General features: G+C 39.4%; 1 protein-coding gene across 4 annotated transcripts in view; it reads left to right on the top strand.

The window, feature by feature from the left end:
- LOC117432356 (excitatory amino acid transporter 2-like) overlaps nucleotides 1-25,945 on the top strand; it is a 71,011-nt gene that overhangs the window by 24,881 nt on the left and 20,185 nt on the right. For 2 of the 4 annotated variants that reach the window (XM_059002089.1, XM_059002090.1), the window contains exons 2-3: nucleotides 17,996-18,181; nucleotides 24,540-24,679. In XM_059002089.1, coding sequence (XP_058858072.1) covers nucleotides 18,093-18,181; nucleotides 24,540-24,679 — 229 coding nt within the window. In that variant the 5' untranslated portion in view covers nucleotides 17,996-18,092. The remainder of the gene's footprint in view (nucleotides 1-17,995; nucleotides 18,182-24,539; nucleotides 24,680-25,945) is intronic. The other 2 variants (XM_034054153.3, XM_034054154.3) reach the window with 1 other exon arrangement.

Raw genomic sequence — 25,945 nt, forward strand, 5'->3', positions numbered from 1 at the left:
TGGAGAGGAGGCGGGTGGTGGAGGAAGTGGAAAACACAACACCAGCACACATTGCTATGCACATAACACAAACTCTCGCCAACACACATTGCTATGCACATAACACAAACTCTCGCCAACACACATTGCTCCCCCAATGGTGTATCTGTTCCAATACTAGCTTGAACTTGAGAAGTTCCTCTGGCTTGAGCAGCACTGGGATTTCCTCAGTGTTGTAAAAGGGGATTACTCCAAGCTAAGAGATTTGGAGTCATTTCTGTTGTGAAGCACAAATCTCTGTTCTGGGTTTTATAGAAGGGATCAGCTTTGTGAAGTGGGCATCAGGGATTAGCTGCGTATTAAAATAAACTCTTTAGAAAAGTTTACTAAAAATAAAGCAGTACTTGATAAGCTATGGAGAAGACACACAGTGACTGCTATCGCAGGTCAGTGCCATATTGTCTTGAATTATTCGTTTTCCTTTGTTATTTAGTAAGCTCAGCTATCCTTAGCTGTTACTGGGGGATATCACCCATTACTGGAAATCCAAACAACAAACTCGGTAAGAATTACCGTAATTTATCTTTTCAGTCCCTTTTCAGACATACAATGCTGTTCTACCCTATGCTGGAATTGTGTTGGTAGTTTTGTGCCAGAAAGTATTTTTAGGTTTGTTTTATGTACATGATGATACAGTCAGCACTCGGATATACGATTATACGATACTCAGATACACGTCAGTCGTGTTTTACCGCACTTCTATGAAGAAACAAATCAATTCCCAATATATATATACAGTATATATATATATATATATATATATATATATATATATATATGTAACTAATTAATGCACTTACCCATCACACTCGATTATTTATTATTTTTTTTTATAAATTTAGTCGTTGCCAATTATTTTTTATTATTTTCTCCCAATTTAGAATGGCCAATTATTTTTTAAGCTCAGCTCACCGCCACCACCCCTGGCTTGACTCGGGAGGGCGAAGACGAACACACACTGTCCTCTGAAGCGTGTGCCGTCAGCCGACCGCTTTTTTTCACACTGTGGACTCACCATGCAGCCACCCAAGAGCTACAGCGTCGGAGGACAACGCAGCTCTCAGGAAGCTTACAGGCAAGCCTGCAGGCGCCAGGCCAGACTACAGGGGTCGCTGGTGCGCGGTGGGCCGAGGACACCCTGGCCGACCTAACCCTCCCTCCCCCCGGGCAAGGCTCGGCCAATTGTCCGCTGCCCCCTGGGAGCTCCCGTCCACGGTCGGCTGTGGAATAGCCTGGACTCGAACTCGCGACGTCCAGACTATAGAGCGCATCCTGCACTCCACTCTACCTTTACTGGATGCGCCACTCGGGAGCCCTTCACACTCAATTTCTGACTCCATCACCAGTTTTCTGATACAAAGCCCATCTCTTCAATGTTACTATTTATTTGTTTATCCGTCACAGCCTGCGTTTTTTTTTTTCTTCTCGCATGTCAAATCAGTCTGTCTTTATTGTGCAGTTACTCAGCGCTTACTCCAATTTCAGGACGAAAATGCAGCAAAAACAAAGCAAATGAGACAAGCTATTTTTAATACAGACTTTGGATGCTGTTTTAATTCTGGAAACTAGTGTTGTTTAATCTTTTGCTAAATTGCATTGGCTTTTATGTTTTACACAGTTCTGTGCATGGGTAACATTTTGATTTAATTTTGCTGTTGGGTCATTAATGGGGCATTTTACATACTGCTACAATACATACCGGATTTAAAAGTATTGTAGCGCTGAGCTGCAGGGTTCCATGATATAATGAGACAGACAACAGTTGTGGTTCAAGGCAGTAGGAAACCGCTGTATTTATTTATTTTTAGGTAGTGAGCAATGGCTCTCATTCCTCTCCTCTCACTCGCACACTCAACCTCTTCTCTCAACTCTCTCAATTCACCCACCGTCAGGTCCCGCTTCTCTCTTTCAAACTGTCATCTCCTCACACACACCCAAGTCCCTCCCCGTTCCTCACTCATTGGTCCAACACTCCCTATTCTTGACTGGTCGTGTCAGACCTGCTCCCACCCTCTCAGTGACGCACTCACACACAGGCAGTCTCAGCTCTCAGTCACACAAGCACCAAAACACACAGAGAACGCTAACAGATCTGAACAAGAATAACACAGTTTACAAACACACATTATTTACAGAGTACTCCCATCCCCTTCCCCAGTCCATAACCAGGTCCATTCCCACATTGTCTTGCAAATCAGCTGCCTTCCCGCTACAGCATGTACTGGATTACAGTCCACGTGTCGTCTCTTTTGGCAAGTGATATTTTCAGAATCGTATTGTTCTGAATTAAAATACTTCTTGTGTTGAAAATATAATACTGTATCAACAAAACAAACTACAGTACATCTAAATTGAAACCTACTTATTTTGAAACAAAGTCCTTTTAGCTATGTATTTTTGACATTGTATCCTTTTTGTGTGCCCTGAAAACACGGACAAGAGTTGGAACGGGCCAAAATGAAATAATCAGATATGCGTCACACTCGTTTAACCGTCACTGAAGTCAAAATGTTATAGGGTCAAATATGTGAGTGCTGACAGTAGTACATTTTTACAAATCACCAGTTTTTATCATGCAACTATTAAAGTTTAAACTGATGGATTGATGTAGCTTGTGACTATAAGGACCTTCTGTGTGTAGCTCCATTGGTTGCTACTGTTTCTTTACTGCATTTAGTACTAGTGTAATGATTTCAAGAAGTGATTAACCTAGGTAGAAATGCCTGCTGTGCTAAGGATTTCTTCTAAATAACAGGGAATATATTCATGTTTAACATGGACAGCACCTCTAAGTATGCATGAATACAGTTAAATATTATTATTACAATCGATAACGTGGAGGTAATTATATACAAGAAGTTTTGGATGATGCCAAAGAATTGTGAGACCAAAGTTGGTTACAGTTTCTTGTTTGACATGCAGGTATTATTATTATTTATTAGCAGATGTTCTTATTCAGGGCGATTTTCAATTTTTACATACAATTACCCACTTATACAGTTGGGTTTGTACTGGAGCAATCTAGGTAAAGTACCTTGCTCAAGGGTACAGCAGCAGTGTCCCCCACCTGGGATTGAACCCATGACCCTCTGGTCAAGAGTCCAGAGCCCTAACCACTACTTCACACTGCTGCCCTAGGTATGGAGAGGACCAGACAATGCATTCAATAATAGTGGTATTTGAAGCAATCAATTATAAGATAAATGTGTTAGGCAGTTAACATGGGAAACCTGGTGTCTGAAAATAGTACTACTAATAATACTCATAATACTAATACTAATGAAGTACACCCACTTGTACATCATGATCATTTCTGGTTCAAGGACTTAGAGGTATAGTAGAAACCTGTAGTTGTATTTTTTACATATATGGAGGTGTTGTCACTGATTACCATTGTCAGCTGCCTGATTCTGTGTGTGTGGAGGTGTGGTGCTGACAGGACAGTGGATGCTCATTGACGAGGAGGGGTGAACTTTCATAAGCAAATATGAATTAGAGTATCAGGACGTGGAGGAACCTGTCCATCACACTTTTTACATGTACCAAGATCATGGGGATCAAGATGACACTGATACATGTCGTTTTGTTTACTGCTTACTCATTTGGAACAAAGCTTTTTGGAACATGGAACTTGTTAGCTATTGAGAGTCTTAGGATCTAGGGTATAGGAAGACATCTGTCCTTGTTTCTGTATGTCAAACTTAGATTTTTACAGCATCTAAGAAGTTTTCAGAATGGCTGGGGATGAGTGTCATTGACATGCCTGGTTCAACCAAAGGAGTGTAGAGTATCTCAAGATGCAGGAAGGAAAAGTCAGAGTATTTACTTCAGCCAAAATGCTCAAAATCATTGAAAGTGCCAAATCAGAATGCTAAGCATGGGTTTATTCCCATGAAGGATAATCCTTTTATCAGTCAAACCTTGTTAGAGTGGGACTCCCGAGTGGCGCGTCCAGTAAAGGCTCCGCACGGAGTGCAGGATGCGCCTGGAGATCGCAGGTTCAAATCCAGGCTATGTCACATAGACTGGGGGTTCCTAGGAGACGGCGCACAATTGGCCGAACGCCATCCGGGTAGGGAGGGCTTAGGTCGACAGGGGAATCCACAGTTCACCGCACACCAGCAACCCCTGTGGCTGATAGGGCACCTGCAGTTCTGCAGTGGAGCTATCAGATCTGTGTTGTCCTCCGGCACTATAGGTCTGGTGGCCTCGCTGTGGATCTGCAGCAGTGAACCAGCATACAAATAATAACTGGGCATTCCAAATTGGGGAGAAAACCAGGGTAAAAACCATTGGCGATGACTAAATAAAATAAAATAAATAAATAAATAAATAAACCTTGTTAGAGCACTGTGCTGTCAATAATGTAATAGTGAATAGCAGATATCCTCCGATTGAGTGGCTGTACATTTCAGTAATACCGTGCATGAATTACAAAGATGTTGTGGAAAATATATATATATATTTTATATTTTAAATATAGTTTGCAGTTTGTGACATGTCCTAGGTTTCTATGAGTCACATAGCAGGAGTGAAACACAGACCACAATACTGTATACTAATGATTACAAAACTCTTTACCTTATCTACACGAGGATAAGTTTTACACATTGGCTAATTAGTGACTAACCAGCTCTTCTCAGACACTGCAGAAACAGCAGCTCTCCACAGTCCATGTCATTATCAGTGTAGTAAAATTCACATTAGATCTAGAGAAGAAAACCTGGAGTCTACACCTTTAACCTCTGTGGGTGTGGATTTCAACCTGCCTCCTGTCTACATGAGAAATGTTTGAACATTATCCAAATGTTAAATGTTTACAAAATTGTTTACACTTTTAAACATTACCAGAAATATGCTTGTGAAATATATGGCCTTAGTGTTTATAAATTAGTACTGTAACTATACAGTGTAAGGTAATTTATTTAACATTTACTATTTCCCATAGTCTATTTCATATACTCAATAGTGATGTTACAGTACACATGTAGTCTTATATTGTAGTTTATTGTAAACTCTATTAGAATGCTTTCTAATATGGGTTTTCTAAATGGTTACCAATATTTCAAGTATGTTAAAGTGTAGATGTTTAGGAAATGAATCTAACACACCGTTTTCACATCACAAAACACCACACAATGTAGTACAGTTATAGGGCTATGCTTGGGTGAAGGGCAGAAGGGTGTCTGGATTAGAGTGTGCTTGCAGTGCTATAAGGAGAGCTGTTGCCATGGCTATTGCTTTGATGAGCATTCATAAAAAAGGCCAGCTTGGAATTTAGAATTTATTTGCAGCATCTGTGGCATCAAGGATGTGAAGTGTGATTTCCCACTCACTGTCTAGTTAGTGCAGAGCATCTTATCACTGTTAAACTGTTCATCTTCATGACTTCATTAATGGTCAGGCTGCTGTTAATGATACTGTATGATAACACTGTAGAGGTGTGAAATCAGAGGCAGATTTTCATGTGCAACTAGCAGCAAAGCTGATCTTTCAGCAAGCCATTTCCATAGCACAGTGTGTGAGGGGGTAGGGGTTTCTGAATACCTGAAATAAACTATTTATTGAATCTATCTTTATTTGCCATAACCCTGCTAAATTAGGTGGTAGTTATGGGGGTGTGTTCAACTGGCTCTGATTTGAACACATTACTCCACAACGCAACCTAGTACTAAGAGGCTGAGATTGTTAGCTATTACTTGCCTGTATACGTTAACAATCACAGATTCTTCCAGCTACCACATTCATTAAGCTTAATTAAAATAGTGTAGAGAGAAATTACTGGCAGTTTAATTACTCCCCAGTGTCAGGAAAGAGACGATCAAATGCCAGCTGGAAGGTACATTCCAATACAGCTTTAACAGTGCCATTTCAATAGACAGCTGCGTTTCTGCAAATGGCAGTGCTTTACAATGAATCTGAGCAAAAGAGAACAGCTGCTAAAGTAGGTTAAAGCTGGTGATATCGCCAAATTGGCTGTACTAACATCTATGCCTTTGTGTAGGATAAGCTGCACTAAACAGCTCGTTTGAGCAGTTATTACTTGACTGTGCTGTTTCCTTAATGCGATGAAATATCAGTAGCAACAGGGTGATGAAACAAGAGGATACACGCATCGTCGAATAGTAACCCAGTTAATCTTGTTTCAAAAACTATTGAAAGGGTCTTCATTGACAAGATGAGTGATTAAAGTGTAACAACCAAACAACATGGCTAAATGGGCAGTCTATGCTTGAGAGAGGCACAGAACTGAATAGCTGGGGGTGTTCAGATCAGGATTTGCATGCTCACTCTCTCACAGAGCTGAATAGCTGGGGGTGTTCAGATCAGGATTGAAGTTTGCATGCTCACTCTCTCACTGAGCTGAATAGCTGGGGGTGTTCAGGTCAGGATTGAAGTTTGCATGCTCACTCTCTCACAGAGCTGAATAGCTGGGGGTGTTCAGGTCAGGATTGAAGTTTGCATGCTCACTCTCTCACTGAGCTGAATAGTTGGGGGTGTTCAGATCAGGATTGATGTTTGCGTGCTCACTCTCAGGTCAGGATTGAAGTTGTCATGCTCACTCTCTCAAGGAGCTAAATAGCTGGGGGTGTTCAGATCAGGATTGAAGTTTGCATGCTCACTCTCACAGAGCTGAATAGCTGGGGGTGTTCAGATCAGGATTGAAGTTTGCATGCTCACTCTCAGAGCTGAATAGCTGGGGGTGTTGAGATCAGGATTGAAGTTTGCATGCTCACTCTCTCACAGAGCTGAATAGCTGGGGGTGTTCAGATCAGGATTGAAGTTTGCATGCTCACTCTCTCACAGAGCTGAATAGCTGGGGGTGTTCAGGTCAGGATTGAAGTTTGCATGCTTACTCTCTCACTGAGCTGAATAGCTGGGGGTGTTCAGGTCAGGATTGAAGTTTGCATGCTCACTCTCTCACAGAGCTGAATAGCTGGGGGTGTTCAGGTCAGGATTGAAGTTTGCATGCTCACTCTCTCACTGAGCTGAATAGCTGGGGGTGTTCAGATCAGGATTGATGTTTGCGTGCTCACTCTCACAGAGCTGAATAGCTGGGGGTGTTCAGATCAGGATTGAAGTTTGCATGCTCACTCTCTCACTGAGCTGAATAGCTGGGGGTGTTCAGGTCAGGATTGAAGTTTGCATGCTCACTCTCTCACAGAGCTGAATAGCTGGGGGTGTTCGGGTCAGGATTGAAGTTTGCATGCTTACTCTCTCACTGAGCTGAATAGCTGGGGGTGTTCAGGTCAGGATTGAAGTTTGCATGCTTACTCTTTCACTGAGCTGCTGTGAAGATAAGATCTCATGGTACTTTATGGGCACTGTTCCTGACTTTTCATGAGCACAGAATTCACAAGTATTCCAAAAAATACAAAGTCAGGCTGTTTATATTGAGATGCAGTACTGTATATATTCTACAATTCTCATAACTTGCTAATCTGCACAATGGTGGCATAACTGTAACATACTAAGCGATTAAAGTTATCTTTGAGAACTGTAGTCGTTAGAGAAACAAATGCAGTTAATCTGCAGTAAAAACACATAACTAATAAAGTCTGTACTTAAAGTGTACTGGTATTTAAGTGAGTATAAATTGATATTATGTTTCAGTGCAGTCTACCATACTGCTTATTTGCTGTCCCAGGTTACCGTGTTTTACTACAATTTCCAAACAAATTCTATCAAAGCAACATGCAAATCACAGAAAATGTCCGGCAATCACATTTTATGTTTAAAAATGTCACTTTCCAATACAAATAGGCAATGAGAATGTCAGATAAAGATCTGATACTTCATCTATTAGACTGGACAAAATTATAAAATTGTTCAGCTCATGCAATTTACTTCATGCAAGATATATGCAGAGTCTGTTAGTCAAGACTCTGTATTTTCTCCCATGTAATACGTGGCAACCTCATTATTGAATGCCATTGTGGGTTTCAAAAGACGCTTAATTTATATACACGGTAAGGGGATGTTTTACAGCTCCCACCCGTGAGGTGGTCTCATTGCGCTACCAGGCCATTGGGACAAATTCCACAACATGGAGTTTTAGTTGAAAGACATTTTAACTAGATCTCAAATGTGTTTAAAACGGATCTACGTCTAAACACCCAATAAACAGGCCAATCCAAGCTGGAAAGTTCTGGGTCTAGTATTACACACATTCATATTTTTGGAAGATATCACAAAATCATAGTGACCCAGGTGGTACAGCAAACATACCTGTTCCCACATCAGTGGGGTCAGAAATGATAGCAATCCACTTTTAACAAGTCATTACTGGCAACAGTCAGGAAGCAAGTATGCTTAAGGGAGACTCCCTTAGTCCAGCAGACAGTGGATTGCCCCATAAAGCAACACAGACAGTAACAAGCCACAAGTACAACTAAATAAGGCAAGTACTTTCTCTGTTAACATTGCCCCAGTTTCTAATTCAATCCTCTTTCAAAGGGCTGCTCTTGCCTCCCTATGGTACCTATGGTTCTTGGGGGAGAATAAGTTATGGTCGATAAGTAAATCAAGTTTAAGAAGGAACAGTAGATTTTTTCTACAAACAGTTCCTTTACGATTTGACCTGTAATTCCAAACAAGCAGCTAGGCTCCATTAACTAAACACAGACTGTAGCAGTGTTCCATTCAATGAAGCAAGACCAATACAGAAGCACCGTTTAACACTGAGACCTTCAGCTCCACGGGTGGCAAGTTCACAAATTATAACCCCCAGTGGGCTGCTATAATGAGCCCGATCTCTCAGGGTTAAATTACATTACAAACAATTTTCCTAAAAGTCTGTAAATCTGGATTATTTCCTGACCATCAATCCAAAAAGCCTAATATCCTGCAATAAAAAGATAGAAAGCACTTGCCTTTACTTGGACTATAGACAATATTAAAAATACAAATATAATGGATGTTGCTTTACATAGGTTTACATGAATTAATAAAAAGCAAAATACACCCCATAAACACATTTTATATAACTGCTTCATATCCGTTTTTGGACTCTGTTGCTCAAATAATCCTATGAAAGCTGAAAAGCTCAGCCACAGTCTGTAATCTGCAGCCAACAAGCGTCATTGAGGCTGCTGAGCGTCGAGGGTGTTCTCTGAGACCTTCTGCCAGCCACTATACCACAGGGAGAGTCCTGGCACATCATAAATTCACTGAAATGTTACTGTAGTTGAAACATTCATTTAAAGATGTGTATTCAGTTACTAGACAATTACTAGTCCATTAGCTCTAACCACTATGCCACACTGCCTCCTCCCAGTTTATCAGCTCAAGCCACTGGACTACACAGTCGCCTATCCAGTCCTTCTGCTCTAACTACTAGGCCACACTGCCTCCCCCACAGTCTCTCAGCTCAAACCACATGTCCACATGTTCTCTATCCAGTCCTTCTGTTCAAACCTCTAGGTCAGACTTTCCCTCTCCAAGACATTGGCTCTGTGTGTTAGCTTGTGTTACTTGCACTCTAGGTGGCATTTTAGCACTCATGTGTGTATTCAGTGGATTAGACCAGATGAACTAGGAGTATTGCTTTAATTATAATGCTTTTATGGGTTGAAGCATGTATTTTGGTCTTCACAGTACAGAGACAGTGTGACTTTATTTAAGTTATTAGCAGGTGACAGCAGGTGTGTAGATGCATGTGTAGCTGTGAAGGGCATGGGTGGAGGATATTAAAGACACACAAACAGTATCACACATCCAGCAGGGGGAGCATCCTAGGTGAAAATAGATGTGGTTTTAAAGTGGTGGGTTGCCCAGCATTGGAAAGTAAGAAATAGAGAATAATGCTTGGGGTAGTGTGTGATGTGAGAATTTAATGCCCAAGGGGTTTATCCAAGCATCCCACCCTGAGGGTGGGCATTAAATACTAATTTATCACACACTACCCCATGCAGTATGTTTTATAATCTCTGGTGAGCAATTTTCTTGGCTGAGAAGCGATGCAGCAGCTATGTGAGGTATGGTTGGAATTCCATTCAGTTAGACAGCTTGCCCTGGGGTCACGCGCTGTTGTTAATGAGCCTGTGTTTCCCCTAATAACTGGACGGTTATTACAGGAGATATCAGCTTTTTATTTTAATTATCTTAAAAAAAAACAATCTATCATAGTAAATGCCATTAAAATGTCACAAACACAAATATAAACTACAAAAAAAATATTATATATAGGGTTTCTGTTTTTTTTATTTTTTATTAATTTCTTTGTTCGTTTTTTTACATTTTGCCATAATTTGCATTTCGGTTTTAAATTCCACAAGCATTTAAATCCTCCCTATCGAATTGTAATATAGTTTTAAATCTCGCGAGCAAGAACAATCCTCCGTTTCTAATTGTAATCTCATATTAAATCTCACCAACGTGTATAATCTTCCAGTAGAAATGTAGGAATTTGCTACCACTCAGCAGTGGGTTTAACACATACCTGTGCTTCAAGGTGAAATCACATTGCACATAAAAAGCAGCTTTTTTTCCGACAAAAAAAAAAACAGTGCACTTGCATACATAACAAAAAAGAAAGATAAACTCCATCCCTCAAAAAAAAGAAAAAAGAATGGTGATCCAAATAGCAGCGTTATAAGCGTTTCAGAGTTCTGTAAATGGGGCACAGTTACTCCAAATTACCTATCATCTCTCAGGCATCGATTCTACAAGTCCTCAGGGCCTGCGCATTAGTAGCCTAGTACAGTATATGAAAGACATCTTTTGTACATCTATCCCTGCTCCCCTGCATCTCTCATCACTGTATTCTGCAAGTAAACAACAATAAATTATGCTTCACACAGCCAGCTAAGTATTTATTGGTACAGATGTCTGTACTACCCATTTTAGATTATGGAGATGTCATTTATAAAGCTGCTTATAATGTTGCCCTTAGGAAGCTTGATGCTTTATATCACTCTGCAATAAGATTTGTCACTGGTGCTCCCTACCGCTCTCATCACTGTGATCTCTACACTTTGGTTGGCTGGCCTTCACTTCAAACACGTCGGCTATGTCATTGGTACAGCCTCATTTATAAAACCCTAATCGGGAAATCACCTCTATTTAAGTGAATTGTTGATTATATCGGTCTCCTCTTATAACCTTCGATTCAGCAATTTGATTAGTTTAATTGTCCCTCGTGTTTTTACTGCTGTTGGGCATAACTCATTCCAATATGCAGCTGCTCACGATTGGAATGAGTTACAATCAAGGCTTAAACTTCCTGGTTTTATCTCAGAGGGTGCTTTCTTTTCTAGGCTTGAAGCTTTTTTCCCTGTTTCATGTGCTTGTCAGAGCAGATGCTGATTTCATTAGTTTTTTTTTTTTTTAATTTCGTATTGCTGTAATGTTTCTGACTGTCCATGTATTGTCGTCTGTTGTATTTATGCTGACTCTTGGCCAGGTCAGCATTTTAAATGAGAACTTGTTCTCAATGTCTTTACCTGGTTAAATAAAGGTTTGAATTGAATTGAATTGAATTGAAACAAGAGCTGTACCTGGCAGCCTACACAGTATATGACACACCTTTTTTCATCTCCTTGAAGACGGAAACAATTATAAAATAATATTTTTTTAATACTGTTTTGTAACCCTCAGAAGGCAGAACAGGGTGCAAATGCACCCCACAAATGTACCATGTGCACTTTGACAAAGTATTACTCACATTTCACGATATGGACGAGGAGGTTCTTGGTATCAAAATAAAGACTAGCGAGTAAAGTTGAATCTCATATAAGGATATCCCGCAATCTTCAGAGAATTATGATTAGGGCTTTATTTTTTTCACGGTTATCACAGATTTCATGATTTTCCGTGAAATTTGCCACTGCCGTGAAATATGTAGTTCCTCGTGTAAATATACATATTTTTGATCACTTACAAATTAATACAGTAAATGTTTGCCTGCATTAGGAGCCTGACAATTGGTTTTATGGCACGTTAAAAGGGTCCAAATTATGGTCAAAAGTGAAAATTAAAGTTTGTTGAATTTTTTTAACAGTGAAAATCTGGAAAAATCTGCGAAATATGACACTGGCCCATTGACTTTCAGCAGAAACATTTCTCCTGAGTTCACTTTATATCCCATAACCCTTTGTGCGCAGCATGACGACAGTAAAGGCTGAGTCAAGTATCTTGGTGTATAGAATATCTTTGGTTTCACGTTCAGTGTTTGCAGGACCCAACGTCATCACTAAGGCATAAAGAACCTTTGGCAGCATGATCGATTGTAGACCCCCCCCCTCCCCCATGTGATTGACAATGTGCAAATATAGGCTTTACAAAGGTAAATTGGCAAATGAAATTTAAAGTTCAATTACCAAATTAAATTAAAGGTTCAGTTGGCAAATTTATGAATTAACAAGTTAATTTATGAATTAACTATTTAACCCTTTTAATGCTCCATAGGTTTAGTTTGTTTGCTGTAAATGATTAAATTATGAAAAAATGTCTTCAACAAAATGTCTTCAACAAAAAAAAGACAGTAACTGCATCAACGATGGGAAATAAGATCGCTCTGTCCAGTAAAAGACTGGGACATTTCACGTGTCTGTTGTTATTTTTACAGATATTTATGTTTTTATTTTGTTTGATAATTCACTGATGGTGAAAACAGAATGTCTTGAAAAGGTGAACATAAAAAAAAACTAAATTTTCTACAATTTAGCATTTACTGTTTTTCAGGTAAGCATTTAAATATAAGCATTTGTTGCATAATACCTCTAGAGAAAATGATCAATTTGAATAAATATTGTGTTTAATCATGAAATATATTGAAATACCTCTTTTTAAACTCAAGTGCAGTGAAATAGGCTGGCGAAGGTTAACAACACTGCAGCTGTATATAGTTGTATTTTAAATAGTGATTGCAGCTGGCAGTCATGCCATGTCAATTGCATTCAAGTATAGTCAGACAACTTATGAAAGGTGCCCAACAAGAGCCGATGGGACACATTAGGATTTAATTCTCTTTCAGTTTAATTTACTTTGGTCTTTGAAGTGCTCTGGTTGCTCGCTGGAGAAGACCTCTGTTCAAAAGAATCTTTCCGTGTCTGCAGAAGATGTGATTCCTCGTTCTTTATAATCACACCTGCCCTCTACAGTATTTACCAACAACAGCTATTCAAGCAAAAATGGCTGATGATGGAAAAAAACCCATTAAGATGGATCATCTCATTTACATGGGTGTCCAGGGGAAGATCACTGGATGTATCGGATCTTACATAACATTACCATGCAGAAGAATTACATGAAGCACTTAGGATCCAGACCTATTTGATACCTGAAGCTTCCCCCACATAGTGTGTGTTTTCCTGTAATGACACCCTGAAATAAGCCATCATATTCAGGAGTACAATCAGGATCAACCAATGCCAGTTTCCCAGCGGGCAATCAGTGCGCTTCCTGTTTTTTTTGCACAAAAAAAACTCAAACCTCTTCAAATGTTCCAAACACTATAACTCAAACTCTGAGAAAGCAGTATCCAAACGGTATAATCAAGTCAGATTAGATAGACAATAGTTACACTCCATTTTAAAAAGTTTATTCATTCACTGTGACCGGAAGATTGGAGAATGCTCGAGCATCACTCTCACGCTTGATGTGTCACATCACAAAGACCCCTGGGGCGAATGCACTTGTATGCTCAACACGCAGCTCTCTTTTCATCCTGTGTATTCTGGCTGGCAGAGCTAGAGAAAATGTCAGAGTGGCTGGCATGAGCTGCAATTACTGTTCATGGTACAAAGGACTATTTTAAAGCAGGAGACTTCTCATCAAATCCTGTCAGCAGCCTGAAAGCTTGCACTTTCAAAGGGCATTGTGATTTGCTGCTGGGAGTTACCATATTTCCCAAAACAACTATTTCTCTAAAATAAGGTGACAAAATTTATAACAAGATCATACAAACTCACAATTATTTCATGGGTTCCCTTTGGAAGCAGTCACACTTATTGACTGTGTTATCATATATTGTCATATATTTTCCCCATGCATCATTTTATTGTGTGTTCTGCATTTTTTAGAAATGTATTGTGAGTTCTATCTAGACAAAATGAAAGCCTGTCGCAATGTCCACCTTTCTATGCATTTGTTAATTGTACTTAACCTGCAGCATGCCTTAAAATCAGCCTAATTTGGAAGCCACCTCAGTTGATTAAGTATTTTCAGTAAAATGTAATGAAACACAGGGGAAACCTATACACCTGGATGTGAACTTCATACCATCTTTAAAAATACTAAGCATTACTAAATTCATCGCAAGAGGCTTAAGAATTCTTAAATAAAAAAGAAGGTTTGGTCAATAGGACCTGCTGTTGCATACATCAGGGACATTTGTCTGAGTCATGTGGGGAGGGTGTCTCTATTGAGTGTAATACTGTCTTACCAGGCACGGTGGCACCAGTTATCAACACATGCATTGGACTAGCTAATTGTACTCTATACCATTTTAATTATTTTAGACTTAAAGCAAAGTACATATTGAAGTATTTAGTATGGTTAGTTTTTCCTTGCAGTTTTTCTTTTTAAAAAGGAAGGACTGACACCCACACACCTATCAGTCAACAGTTAAAAAAATATTAATTGACCCTTGTTTTTTTCAATTGATTCACATCCCTCCACCTCTCCCAATAGCTACCTTTCTTTTCAATAACCCCGTGGTTCATCCAAACAGACAGACGATGGACCCTCAAACCAAGTGGGTTTGAGGCCAAATCTTGAACCATACTCCATAATCAAAACATGAACAGCATTCATTAAAAACACTGTTATGTAGGTTTGTCCTAAACTGAACTGGCAAAAGATTTCTAAAGGTGGGTCTGAGAGAGCTTTTTTAAACTCTGCATTCACATTTCTATATTGTGGAAAAGATGCTTTTTAAAACTCAGCATTCGCTTTTCTATATTCTGCATAAGCACTGTGAAAAAGATACTTTATAAAACTCTGCATTCACATTTCTATATTCTGCACAAGCACTGTTAAAAAGATACTCCATTTGTTGTCCCTGTGTTGTTCTCGGTTTACTTAGGGATCAACACTCCCTGGGTGAGTTCAGGTTGAATCATCTGGACGTACCGAAGATGGCAACCTTTAAGAACAGTGTGCATCGAACTGTACTTGCATTTGTACTGTAACATAGAAGAATAGTTGTTAATTCTGATTACCAGTGCTTCATGGCCATTACAAAATACTGCATTAGTGTTCTTGGTGCTAAACATTGTCCTGCTGAACTGATTTTATATTAAATGATTGTATTTATGTTTAAACTGACTAATAATTGGCCTATTTCTGTTAGAAGGGGTTTGAGGTTGTGCATGGAATACATCTGTCCAGTTACTGGAGGCTGAAATTAGCACTTGAGCTCAAGGACTGAGCTGCACAGAGGGACCTCTTGGAGGAGGATGCTTGTACTCCTGCATACCCCCAGCATGCTTGACCTCAGGAACACTATAATCCCAGCTGTACAGCTCTGTAATCCTGCTTCTTAACGACACCCTGAGAGCTGACAGGTTCACATTTCCTAGCTCTCTCCTGTTGGGTAATGCCATTCCTGTCAGTCGTCGATGTGCTAATTTCATCAGATTCAGGTTACAAAATAAAATTAGCATTGACCATTTCACGCCACAGCTTCTTTCACTTAGAAAGAAAATTGAGCAAATTGCGTTCAGTGAGGACACCTCTCCGACTTCAATATGATAGCCATTAGGGGTCCTTCATACACGTAAGATGGCAGAATATGTTTTTCTGTTATATATCTAAAGAATTGTGAATTGTGATCAAACTTTGTTTTTAGTTAAATATAAGGAGGTGTCTGTTAGATATATAAGTGTGTGTGCATGTCACACTCAGATTTTTACATATATTTAGAAAAAGCTGGTAAAGGCATGCTTTAGGTCAAGCTCTTGACTGGGGGATGTATACAACATCACCTGTCACTCTTAGATTGTCCAAGATCCCAGTATCAGGATGTTTCTTATCAGCAATATGATATTGAGAATACTTTTAGTGATAATTTCAAACATTTGCCTCCAAATGTATTCAATAAATAGGCAAAGAAAGCCAGTTTTATTAGCTCCCAATTTTTGTATTTATTTATTGGGATTTGCTCTGTACAGTGTTTGGGGTGCATAATGTAAAACATGCTTCATGTATATTATCAAATGAAATCTATGTAAATATTTAGCCCTAGATGAAACGTGCATTACAACTGAATTAGACTTATGTGCCATGATCCAGGTTAACCACAGTGTATGGACTAATGATTGCATGTAAATATTCCACACAGGCCGGATATCATAATATATTTTATAATATCTTAGAAGCCTTTTTACTAGCAAAATAACACATTGAGCACTGTTGTCTGCTATTGCTTACTTACAGACTTGGAGACGTATGACAAGGAGAAAAATAACACCAAAGTGTTACAAAAAAACACACAAAAAAACTTAAAAGAAAACAATGAAGGACAATACATTTGAAAGAAATGACCTCAGAGAAGCTGTTCCTGCTTAGGGTTGCAGAGAATCTGTCTATAAATAGGCCTTATTTCCCATCAACATGCTGGCTACTTCCTTTACCGGGTTGTCAGGTGTGACGTTGACATCCTCCATCACAGCCCTGTTTTCAGTGGCTGAATAAACTGCAGAAACAAACTGAATATTTCCTGAAACAGTTCTTCTTGGTATGCAGTGCAATTTTAAACAGGTACTGTAATTACAGAGGGTGACCTTTCAGGACTGCTTATAACCCCCTCATCTTCTCTCCATTTTCTGTCTAACATACTGACTTGAGCTCCTGTATCTAGTTGTACCGTTACAGCAATGCCTTTCATGTAACATTCAAGCAAGCATTTTCCTCCAACTAGTTGGACTGTGAACAGAACCTGTGGCCTTAATTTGCATACCACACACAACTGAGCCCTTTCCTCTACCCCGATCACTGGTAGTCCCTCCTCGGTGATCGGGTCGCATTTCCCGGATTAGAAAACTTCATAAGACACCCCATGGCCCAGTGTCCCTCTTTGCCAAATTTAAAACAGTGGGTGCAATTTGTATTCCCCTGCCTTAAGCAGTGATGGCACACACACTTCAGCTGGTGTCAGATCAGTTACAGTGGCATTTAACAACCTCATTTGACCCTTTATTTGCCAGTTGTAAATTCCTGAATAGCTTTTAAATCGTTTTCTGCCTGAGCTGAGTTGTGGGTTATCTTTTCTGGTTTTGATGACCAGCTATGAAGTTGCACACTGTGTAAGTGCTTAGATTTTCCAGGTGACGCAATCCCAACCCTTTTCTGCCACTCAGTTTCATCATTAATTGCTTTTATGCCCTTTTCTAGCAACACTTCATCTGTCACGGTTATGTCAGATAGGTAGGGTTTCAGATCTCGCCAGATGCTGCTATGCTTAACATTGAGGCCTTGGTAGACAGTACGGATAAATACTCCCTGCACTGTGGCGTGATCATTTTGCATTTCTGTATTTGACTGGCGTGATGCAAACAATATCTTTGTTTAAGCCCCATCATTCGGTAAAGAAATTGGGGATTCCTGATCATTTTGTTTGGAACTCATTCATTCCTGAAAAGGCTCTGTGCTGTTTCTCTCACCCAAGTGTGCATTTAAAAAGTTTTTCAACTCTGCAAGTGTAAGATCATCTTCAATATATTTTTAAAGTTTCCTGGTTTTATTATTCTGAGTACACTAATTATTTCAGACTCACTATACTGTTGCTTTAAGCCTTCACCAATTTGCTTGGAAATACTACTGAGCCCAATATCAGGGCTCCCTCTCGTGGTAGCTTGCATAGTATGGTTTACTGTGTTGCTAGTAATATAACTGTACTGTGCTATTTTGTCACCTACGTCCTGATAGTCATTTAGTAACATTTGTAATTGGCTAGTTTTATTCTGTGCAGTTTTTCGTTTTCTAAATTTACCACATTTTTCTTGTTTGTCAGCTCCTTTGTACAGCGGTATTGGCGCTATGCTTTAGTGTGAGAGGTCCCGGGTTCGTGCCCGCCCTTCGCCTATGTGTGGATTGCCTCGCCCTGTGTGATGCGCCTGCCTGCGTTAACTGAGATCGCCACATTGGTGTCAGAAGTGGAGGCAGGTACCCCGGCACGCACTCATTGGACTGTAGCCTGGTGAGCCGGCTCTTTTGTACAGCGGTATCGGCGCTATGCTGTAGTGCGAGAGGTCCCAGGTTCTGATTTCATTTTACAATCAAATATAAAATGCACACAGTTATAGAAAGGCAGAAGTGTGTTTGGTTAGAAATAACTGTTTGTATTTCAATTTTAATAACCATTCATGCAATAACATTCAAGTTATTTTCACCCATATGTTAAACATGTGGCCCTGTAGTCCTCAGAAATATCCATGTGATTACATGGTACTTAATATTTATTTTTATCAGCTTCTTAAAGAGCAATTAGACAATAACAGAAGTTTTATGTTTTAGAAGCAACATAATATAAAGTTAATACTTAATAAAAAGTGTATTAAACCTTCAATATACTAACCTGGATATAAGGTTAGTATACACAAAAACTTTAGTATACACAAAAAAATAGGCATTATTCAGATATTTCAGACTCTTGTGGGTGCTACAAATACAAATATATTGTTATACTAGTGGGGTCTAGTGTATGTGAATATCTCCTGTGTTTGTATTGTTGACTGCATGTATTGTTTGTGTTTTATGTATTGTAAACTCCAAGCACTCCCTCCTTCTCAGTCTCTGAAGTTGTTACATTTGTGTGGCGGGAAGGAGCCTGGCTATATAAACTCGGAGCGGGAGTATTTTGTTGTTTTGTTATTTTGTATTCATTTAAATCCAACAACAGAATTACGGGGCGAATAGTGAATCTCTGAGCTTGATCTAAAAGTAATTCTCCAATATCAGCTGTTAAATATAGATTTAAGCACACTTTATTTTCCAAACATTGTGCTTGTACAGTTAGTTAGTTCACAAGGGTAGCTGTAAACAACCTTTCAGGAGCTCATTAGGCTATCCTCCTTTGTGGAATAACTATTGTACTCTATGAATCCTCCATACAAATGTCCGCTATTCGATCAATATATTGGTTGCTGAGAGCACCAGTATTAACTACTGTATTAAAGAACCAGATGTATTTGCACCAGCAATACAACACTTGCCTGTCTGTCCTGCAGGGGACAGAATCAGTACCTTTTCTCTGTGTTTATTTCTTACTGTGACCATGGTGACAGGAAAGTGAATTCAGCCTAATTATGAAATGAAGAGCTGTTCATTTTATAAAATGTCTTAAATTGACAGTCAGGGTGTTTTCTGAAATATTAGCTGTGTTTTATATAATTTATTATTAATAAATTAATCTCTCAGACCATCAAAGTGCGTGAATCATAAGCATTCAGTGCATCTGATTTAGTTGTGCAGTATATATGGTTTTGTATGGAAAATAATTAGTAACAGTTAAGTTCTTATGGAATAAAATTGCTAACACTTCACATCTCGACAAGTGAATGATTACATGATAGAGACACTCGCAGGAAAGAGGGACACATAAGGAGGCATTAGAGGCTTTCCACTAGAAGAGGACAAATAATAGCAGCGACTGTGCAGAGTAGCATTCTTAATCTACAAAGCAAACCTGACATCCAGAGAGAACTTGTACAGAGAAAGTACAGCTAGTGCCATCCATCCCTAAAAGCAACACGTTGTAAGTACCAGGATCATTACAGGGCAAGATGTTATAGCAGACACACTGCAGGAACACAGTATGACAATCTTGTTAGAACTCTTCCAGTCTGTTCAGCCTCTTGTGTTCAGTGATGTGATCAGACAAGGGTTCCTTAAGAGGTGAGGGAGGGTCTACCATCTCTCTAATCCTTTTTTTAAAGCTAAACTAAGATGCGGCTGACAATCCATTGTTTCATTCAGTGAGCCCTACTAAGGGTCTTGAAACACATCTCCCAAGAGTAGAAACCAAGATTTCAGTAACATTCAGTTCAGTTAGCAACAGCCTGGGAGATCGGGCCATTCTTTCGGTAAGTTGTGTTTTTTTTCCAGATACATGCCCAATTTGGAATCCTTGGTGAATGCTCACCCACGCCTTGATGGTTAAACTCTACAGGACACTGAAGGGCCGTAGCGTGCTGTAATCCTACACTTTGTCTCTGCTTCTTGTAGCTCATCTGTCCCTTTCTCCCACAGGGAGTCTGTTTAAAAGTAATTAGCTTCCAATTACATTTTAACAGTTCATTGAAGTCCAGTTAGCACTTATGATGGTGGTGGAAATTACAGTAGGCACTGATATTATCTGTGTAATTGTATCTGATAGAGTGTAAAACCAGCCATTCTTATATAAGATATTTTATTCATGTGCTTATTAATGTTACCATTCTTTGACAATATTGATGTAAATCTGCATTTTCACAGTGTCCAATAATTACTCAGTGTTATATTTGTTTAAATATATCAAATGTAAGGGTGTCTGTGCATATTCCACTTAACCCCTGTCATGGCTTGTGGCCATCATTGTTTGGCGAATAAATACGATACACCATGAACAGTCACAGCCGGTCCTGAAGTCAGCTCAAAGCATAAATATGGCTATATCAAGTAATTCATATTCTAAAAAGATAAGGTGGCTCTTATAATGCAAGGCTAATTACACTTTAATAGTATCCCTAAGAGGCACACGCTTCAGCACATTGCAGGGGGGAGTGTTTAGCAGGCAGCAGCTGTCAGTCAGGATGAGTCAGGATGAGCCAGGCCCGGGACCATGGCAACAAACTGGTTATTAATAAACAGGATAAGCCCTGAGACAGTTCCATCATGTTTCCTCAAAGTCATGCTGCCTAATTTGCTCACAGAGTATCATAGGGACAAGTTTCATGCTTGTGGTCCTGCAGCTGTAACTTCCTTTAGTGAATGCACACAAACAAACAAAGTAAACAAATCAGTATAAGACAACACCACATCTAGTTTTGTCAATACAGTTCTCCCACACATCTATTCTATTTGTATAAGTGTTCGTGGCTACAGCTAATCAAGTTGAGAGAGTATTTCGAGTACTTCTTGCGCTCTCTTTGCTACAAGAGAAAATACACTCTTAACTTAATTAGAGGTAGCCACCGAACACTTATAAACATATTATAAGTAATTAAATCTAAATCAAAACCAAAAAAAAGGTGTATATGATTGTGGTTTAAACATTTTGAATAAACTCTCAGTGTAGTTATAAGTATTGTTGCTGCTAATAGGTTGCAATGGGTTGATTTATAATTCATATTTAACATTCTAAGATAACACAGTGATATATGGACAGCAAAATGAATTTGATCACTTTACGTAAGGAAGATACGTTTCTTGGAGCCATCATGAGAACTCATATAGGAGATGACATTGGCTGTCGCTCCTGGTCATGAACACAGTGTTTTCTTGTATAGGCGATGACATTGGCTGTCGCTCCTGGTCATGAACACAGTGTTTTCTTGTATAGAAGATGATATTGGCTGTCGCTCCTGGTCATGAACACAGTGTTTTCTTGTATAGGAGATGATATTGGCTGTCGCTCCTGGTCATGAACACAGTGTTTTCTTGTATAGGAGATGATATTGGCTGTCGCTCCTAGTCATGAACACAGTGTTTTCTTGTATAGGAGATGATATTGGCTGTCGCTCCTAGTCATGAACACAGTGTTTTCTTGTATAGGAGATGATATTGGCTGTCGCTCCTGGTCATGAACACAGTGTTTTCTTGTATAGGAGAGGATATTGGCTGTCGCTCCTGGTCATGAACACAGTGTTTTCTTGTATAGGAGATGATATTGGCTGTCGCTCCTGGTCATGAACACAGTGTTTTCTTGTATAGGAGATGATATTGGCTGTCGCTCCTGGTCATGCTACAAGAGAAAATACACTCTTAACTTAATTAGAGGTAGCCACCGAACACTTATAAACATATTATAAGTAATTAAATCTAAATCAAAACCAAAAAAAAGGTGTATATGATTGTGGTTTAAACATTTTGAATAAACTCTCAGTGTAGTTATAAGTATTGTTGCTGCTAATAGGTTGCAATGGGTTGATTTATAATTCATATTTAACATTCTAAGATAACACAGTGATATATGGACAGCAAAATGAATTTGATCACTTTACGTAAGGAAGATACGTTTCTTGGAGCCATCATGAGAACTCATATAGGAGATGACATTGGCTGTCGCTCCTGGTCATGAACACAGTGTTTTCTTGTATAGGCGATGACATTGGCTGTCGCTCCTGGTCATGAACACAGTGTTTTCTTGTATAGAAGATGATATTGGCTGTCGCTCCTGGTCATGAACACAGTGTTTTCTTGTATAGGAGATGATATTGGCTGTCGCTCCTGGTCATGAACACAGTGTTTTCTTGTATAGGAGATGATATTGGCTGTCGCTCCTAGTCATGAACACAGTGTTTTCTTGTATAGGAGATGATATTGGCTGTCGCTCCTAGTCATGAACACAGTGTTTTCTTGTATAGGAGATGATATTGGCTGTCGCTCCTGGTCATGAACACAGTGTTTTCTTGTATAGGAGAGGATATTGGCTGTCGCTCCTAGTCATGAACACAGTGTTTTCTTGTATAGGAGATGATATTGGCTGTCGCTCCTGGTCATGAACACAGTGTTTTCTTGTATAGGAGATTATATTGGCTGTCGCTCCTAGTCATGAACACAGTGTTTTCTTGTATAGGAGATGATATTGGCTGTCGCTCCTGGTCATGAACACAGTTTTTTCTTGTATAAGAGATGATATTTCTGTCGCTCCTGGTCATGAACACAGTGTTTTCTTGTATAGGAGATGATATTGGCTGTCGCTCCTAGTCATGAACACAGTGTTTTCTTGTATAGGAGATGATATTGGCTGTCGCTCCTGGTCATGAACACAGTGTTTTCTTGTATAGGAGATGATATTTTCTGTCGCTCCTAGTCATGAACACAGTGTTTTCTTGTAAAGGAGATGATATTGGCTGTCGCTCCTGGTCATGAACACAGTGTTTTCTTGTATAGGAGATGATATTGGCTGTCGCTCCTGGTCATGAACACAGTGTTTTCTTGTAAAGGAGATGATATTGGCTGTCGCTCCTGGTCATGAACACAGTGTTTTCTTGTATAGGAGATGATATTTTCTGTCGCTCCTAGTCATGAACACAGTGTTTTCTTGTAAAGGAGATGATATTGGCTGTCGCTCCTGGTCATGAACACAGTGTTTTCTTGTATAGGAGATGATATTTTCTGTCGCTCCTAGTCATGAACACAGTGTTTTCTTGTAAAGGAGATGATATTGGCTGTCGCTCCTGGTCATGAACACAGTGTTTTCTTGTATAGGAGATGATATTGGCTGTCGCTCCTAGTCATGAACACAGTGTTTTCTTGTAAAGGAGATGATATTGGCTGTCGCTCCTGGTCATGAACACAGTGTTTTCTTGTATAGGAGATGATATTGGCTGTCGCTCCTAGTCATGAACACAGTGTTTTCTTGTATAGGAGATGATATTGGCTGTCGCTCCTAGTCATGAACACAGTGTTTTCTTGTATAGGAGATGATATTGGCTGTCGCTCCTGGTCATGAACACAGTGTTTTCTTGTATAGGAGATGATATTGGCTGTCGCTCCTGGTCATGAACACAGTGTTTTCTTGTATAGGAGATGATATTTTCTGTCGCTCCTAGTCATGAACACAGTGTTTTCTTGTATAGGAGATGATATTGGCTGTCGCTCCTGGTCATGAACACAGTGTTTTCTTGTATAGGAGATGATATTGGCTGTCGCTCCTGGTCATGAACACAGTGTTTTCTTGTATAGGAGATGATATTGGCTGTCGCTCCTGGTCATGCTACAAGAGAAAATACACTCTTAACTTAATTAGAGGTAGCCACCGAACACTTATAAACATATTATAAGTAATTAAATCTAAATCAAAACCAAAAAAAAGGTGTATATGATTGTGGTTTAAACATTTTGAATAAACTCTCAGTGTAGTTATAAGTATTGTTGCTGCTAATAGGTTGCAATGGGTTGATTTATAATTCATATTTAACATTCTAAGATAACACAGTGATATATGGACAGCAAAATGAATTTGATCACTTTACGTAAGGAAGATACGTTTCTTGGAGCCATCATGAGAACTCATATAGGAGATGACATTGGCTGTCGCTCCTGGTCATGAACACAGTGTTTTCTTGTATAGGAGAGGATATTGGCTGTCGCTCCTGGTCATGAACACAGTGTTTTCTTGTATAGGAGATGATATTGGCTGTCGCTCCTAGTCATGAACACAGTATTTTCTTGTATAGGAGATGATATTGGCTGTTGCTCCTAGTCATGAACACAGTGTTTTCTTGTATAGGAGATGATATTGGCTGTTGCTCCTGGTCACAGTGTTTTCTTCTGCTGGAAAGTAATTCACGGTCTCAGGCAGGTTCGAGGGATTCAGCTTTTCATTAACAGTGCCTCTCTGTCTCCCCCAGTGCCAACACCATGCCTAAACAAGTAGAGGTTCGAATGCTCGAGAGCCACCAGCCACCACAGGAGCCCTCTGCCCAGCCCTGCTGTGGGGGAATCTTCCAGAAATTAGTCAAGAACCTGCTGCTCTCACTAACCGTCTTTGGTAAGTATGTGTGTCTGTCATACTACACAAATACCAAAATACTGAACTATGTAGTAAAACGTAATTGTGGGCCCTGTGACAGGCTGCCTTGTAGTGGTGTGGAAGCAAAGTGAATAAACAGTCCAGCAAGCGTGATTTTCAATTAAACAAATGAGGAGGTTTTATTATTTGTTTACAAAATTAAATAAAGAATGTGTATACAGGGACCTAGGAAGGAATCTGCGTGAAGGTTATCCTCCAGGAAAAGGTTACTGTTGTACTTCAACTGTGGAAAAGAGTTCAGGGGTCGTGGGAATTCTTGCCGTGAGGGAACATAATTGGACATTCTAAACTGGGGAGAAAAATGGTGGTAAAATAACTTGGCATACTAAAAATTACAAAAATAAAAGCTTTAAATGATTCTTCAAAAAATGATTTAGTAAAGAAATTACAGTTATTCAATAATCTGTTGTTGGTTTCTTTATAACCAACCTATAAATAGAAATCGGGTCCAATATTAAGAAAAGGGTCTTTATTTCATAATTACTATGGCCCTCAGACTAGAGACCCAATCGTACATGAGAGAGATACAATTACAGATTCTGTTCAAATGAGGTTGTATTTCTTAAAATATTTGTTTATAAATCATACTTTGAAATGTATATCCATGAAGGTGGACCAAAGCACACAAAAATATATGAAATAAAATGACCAGGAACCTTTTGAAGGAGTGAGATTCACTCAACCTCCCCCACAATATTGTAATTTTTTTTTACTGTAATTATTCAGCCCCCAGGGAAAAATCATCAGAATTGATGAACGTGTTCCAGAAAGTGGGGGTGGAGAGAAGGCCAGCCAATGAGATTGCTCCCCTGGGGGCTGTGAGCAGTCTGGTTTATCTGTGTTGATTTAGTTTTTATAATATTGCATAAAGGTCTGTGTTGAAGCAAATAACAATAACCACTAACAAACTAAAGGAAGTGCTCTCAGTACCAGCAAGGATGGTCAATCTTAAGAATTGCTAGAAAAGTCTTTGTTTTCTGTTCCCTTATAAGAAGCTAATGGGTCTGATCTACTGTGGAGAGTTTAGACCAATCTATACCTATACTATCTCCTATACCAATCTGTCATTTTTTAAATTGTATCCTTTCGCCAGTGCAAATCTCCCTCCCGGCCTGTGCGGGTGCTAAGCAGCGAAAGTAGAGTTCTTTGGACGGGCTGGCCTGACAGTTCTTTCCCAGGGCCCGGGAAGTCGGTCAGTCTGGAAGAAGGCGAGACTCTGTTGCA

Source organism: Acipenser ruthenus, chromosome 27, assembly GCF_902713425.1.
Source record: "Acipenser ruthenus chromosome 27, fAciRut3.2 maternal haplotype, whole genome shotgun sequence".
In the NCBI taxonomy this organism is placed as follows: Eukaryota; Metazoa; Chordata; class Actinopteri; order Acipenseriformes; family Acipenseridae; genus Acipenser; species Acipenser ruthenus.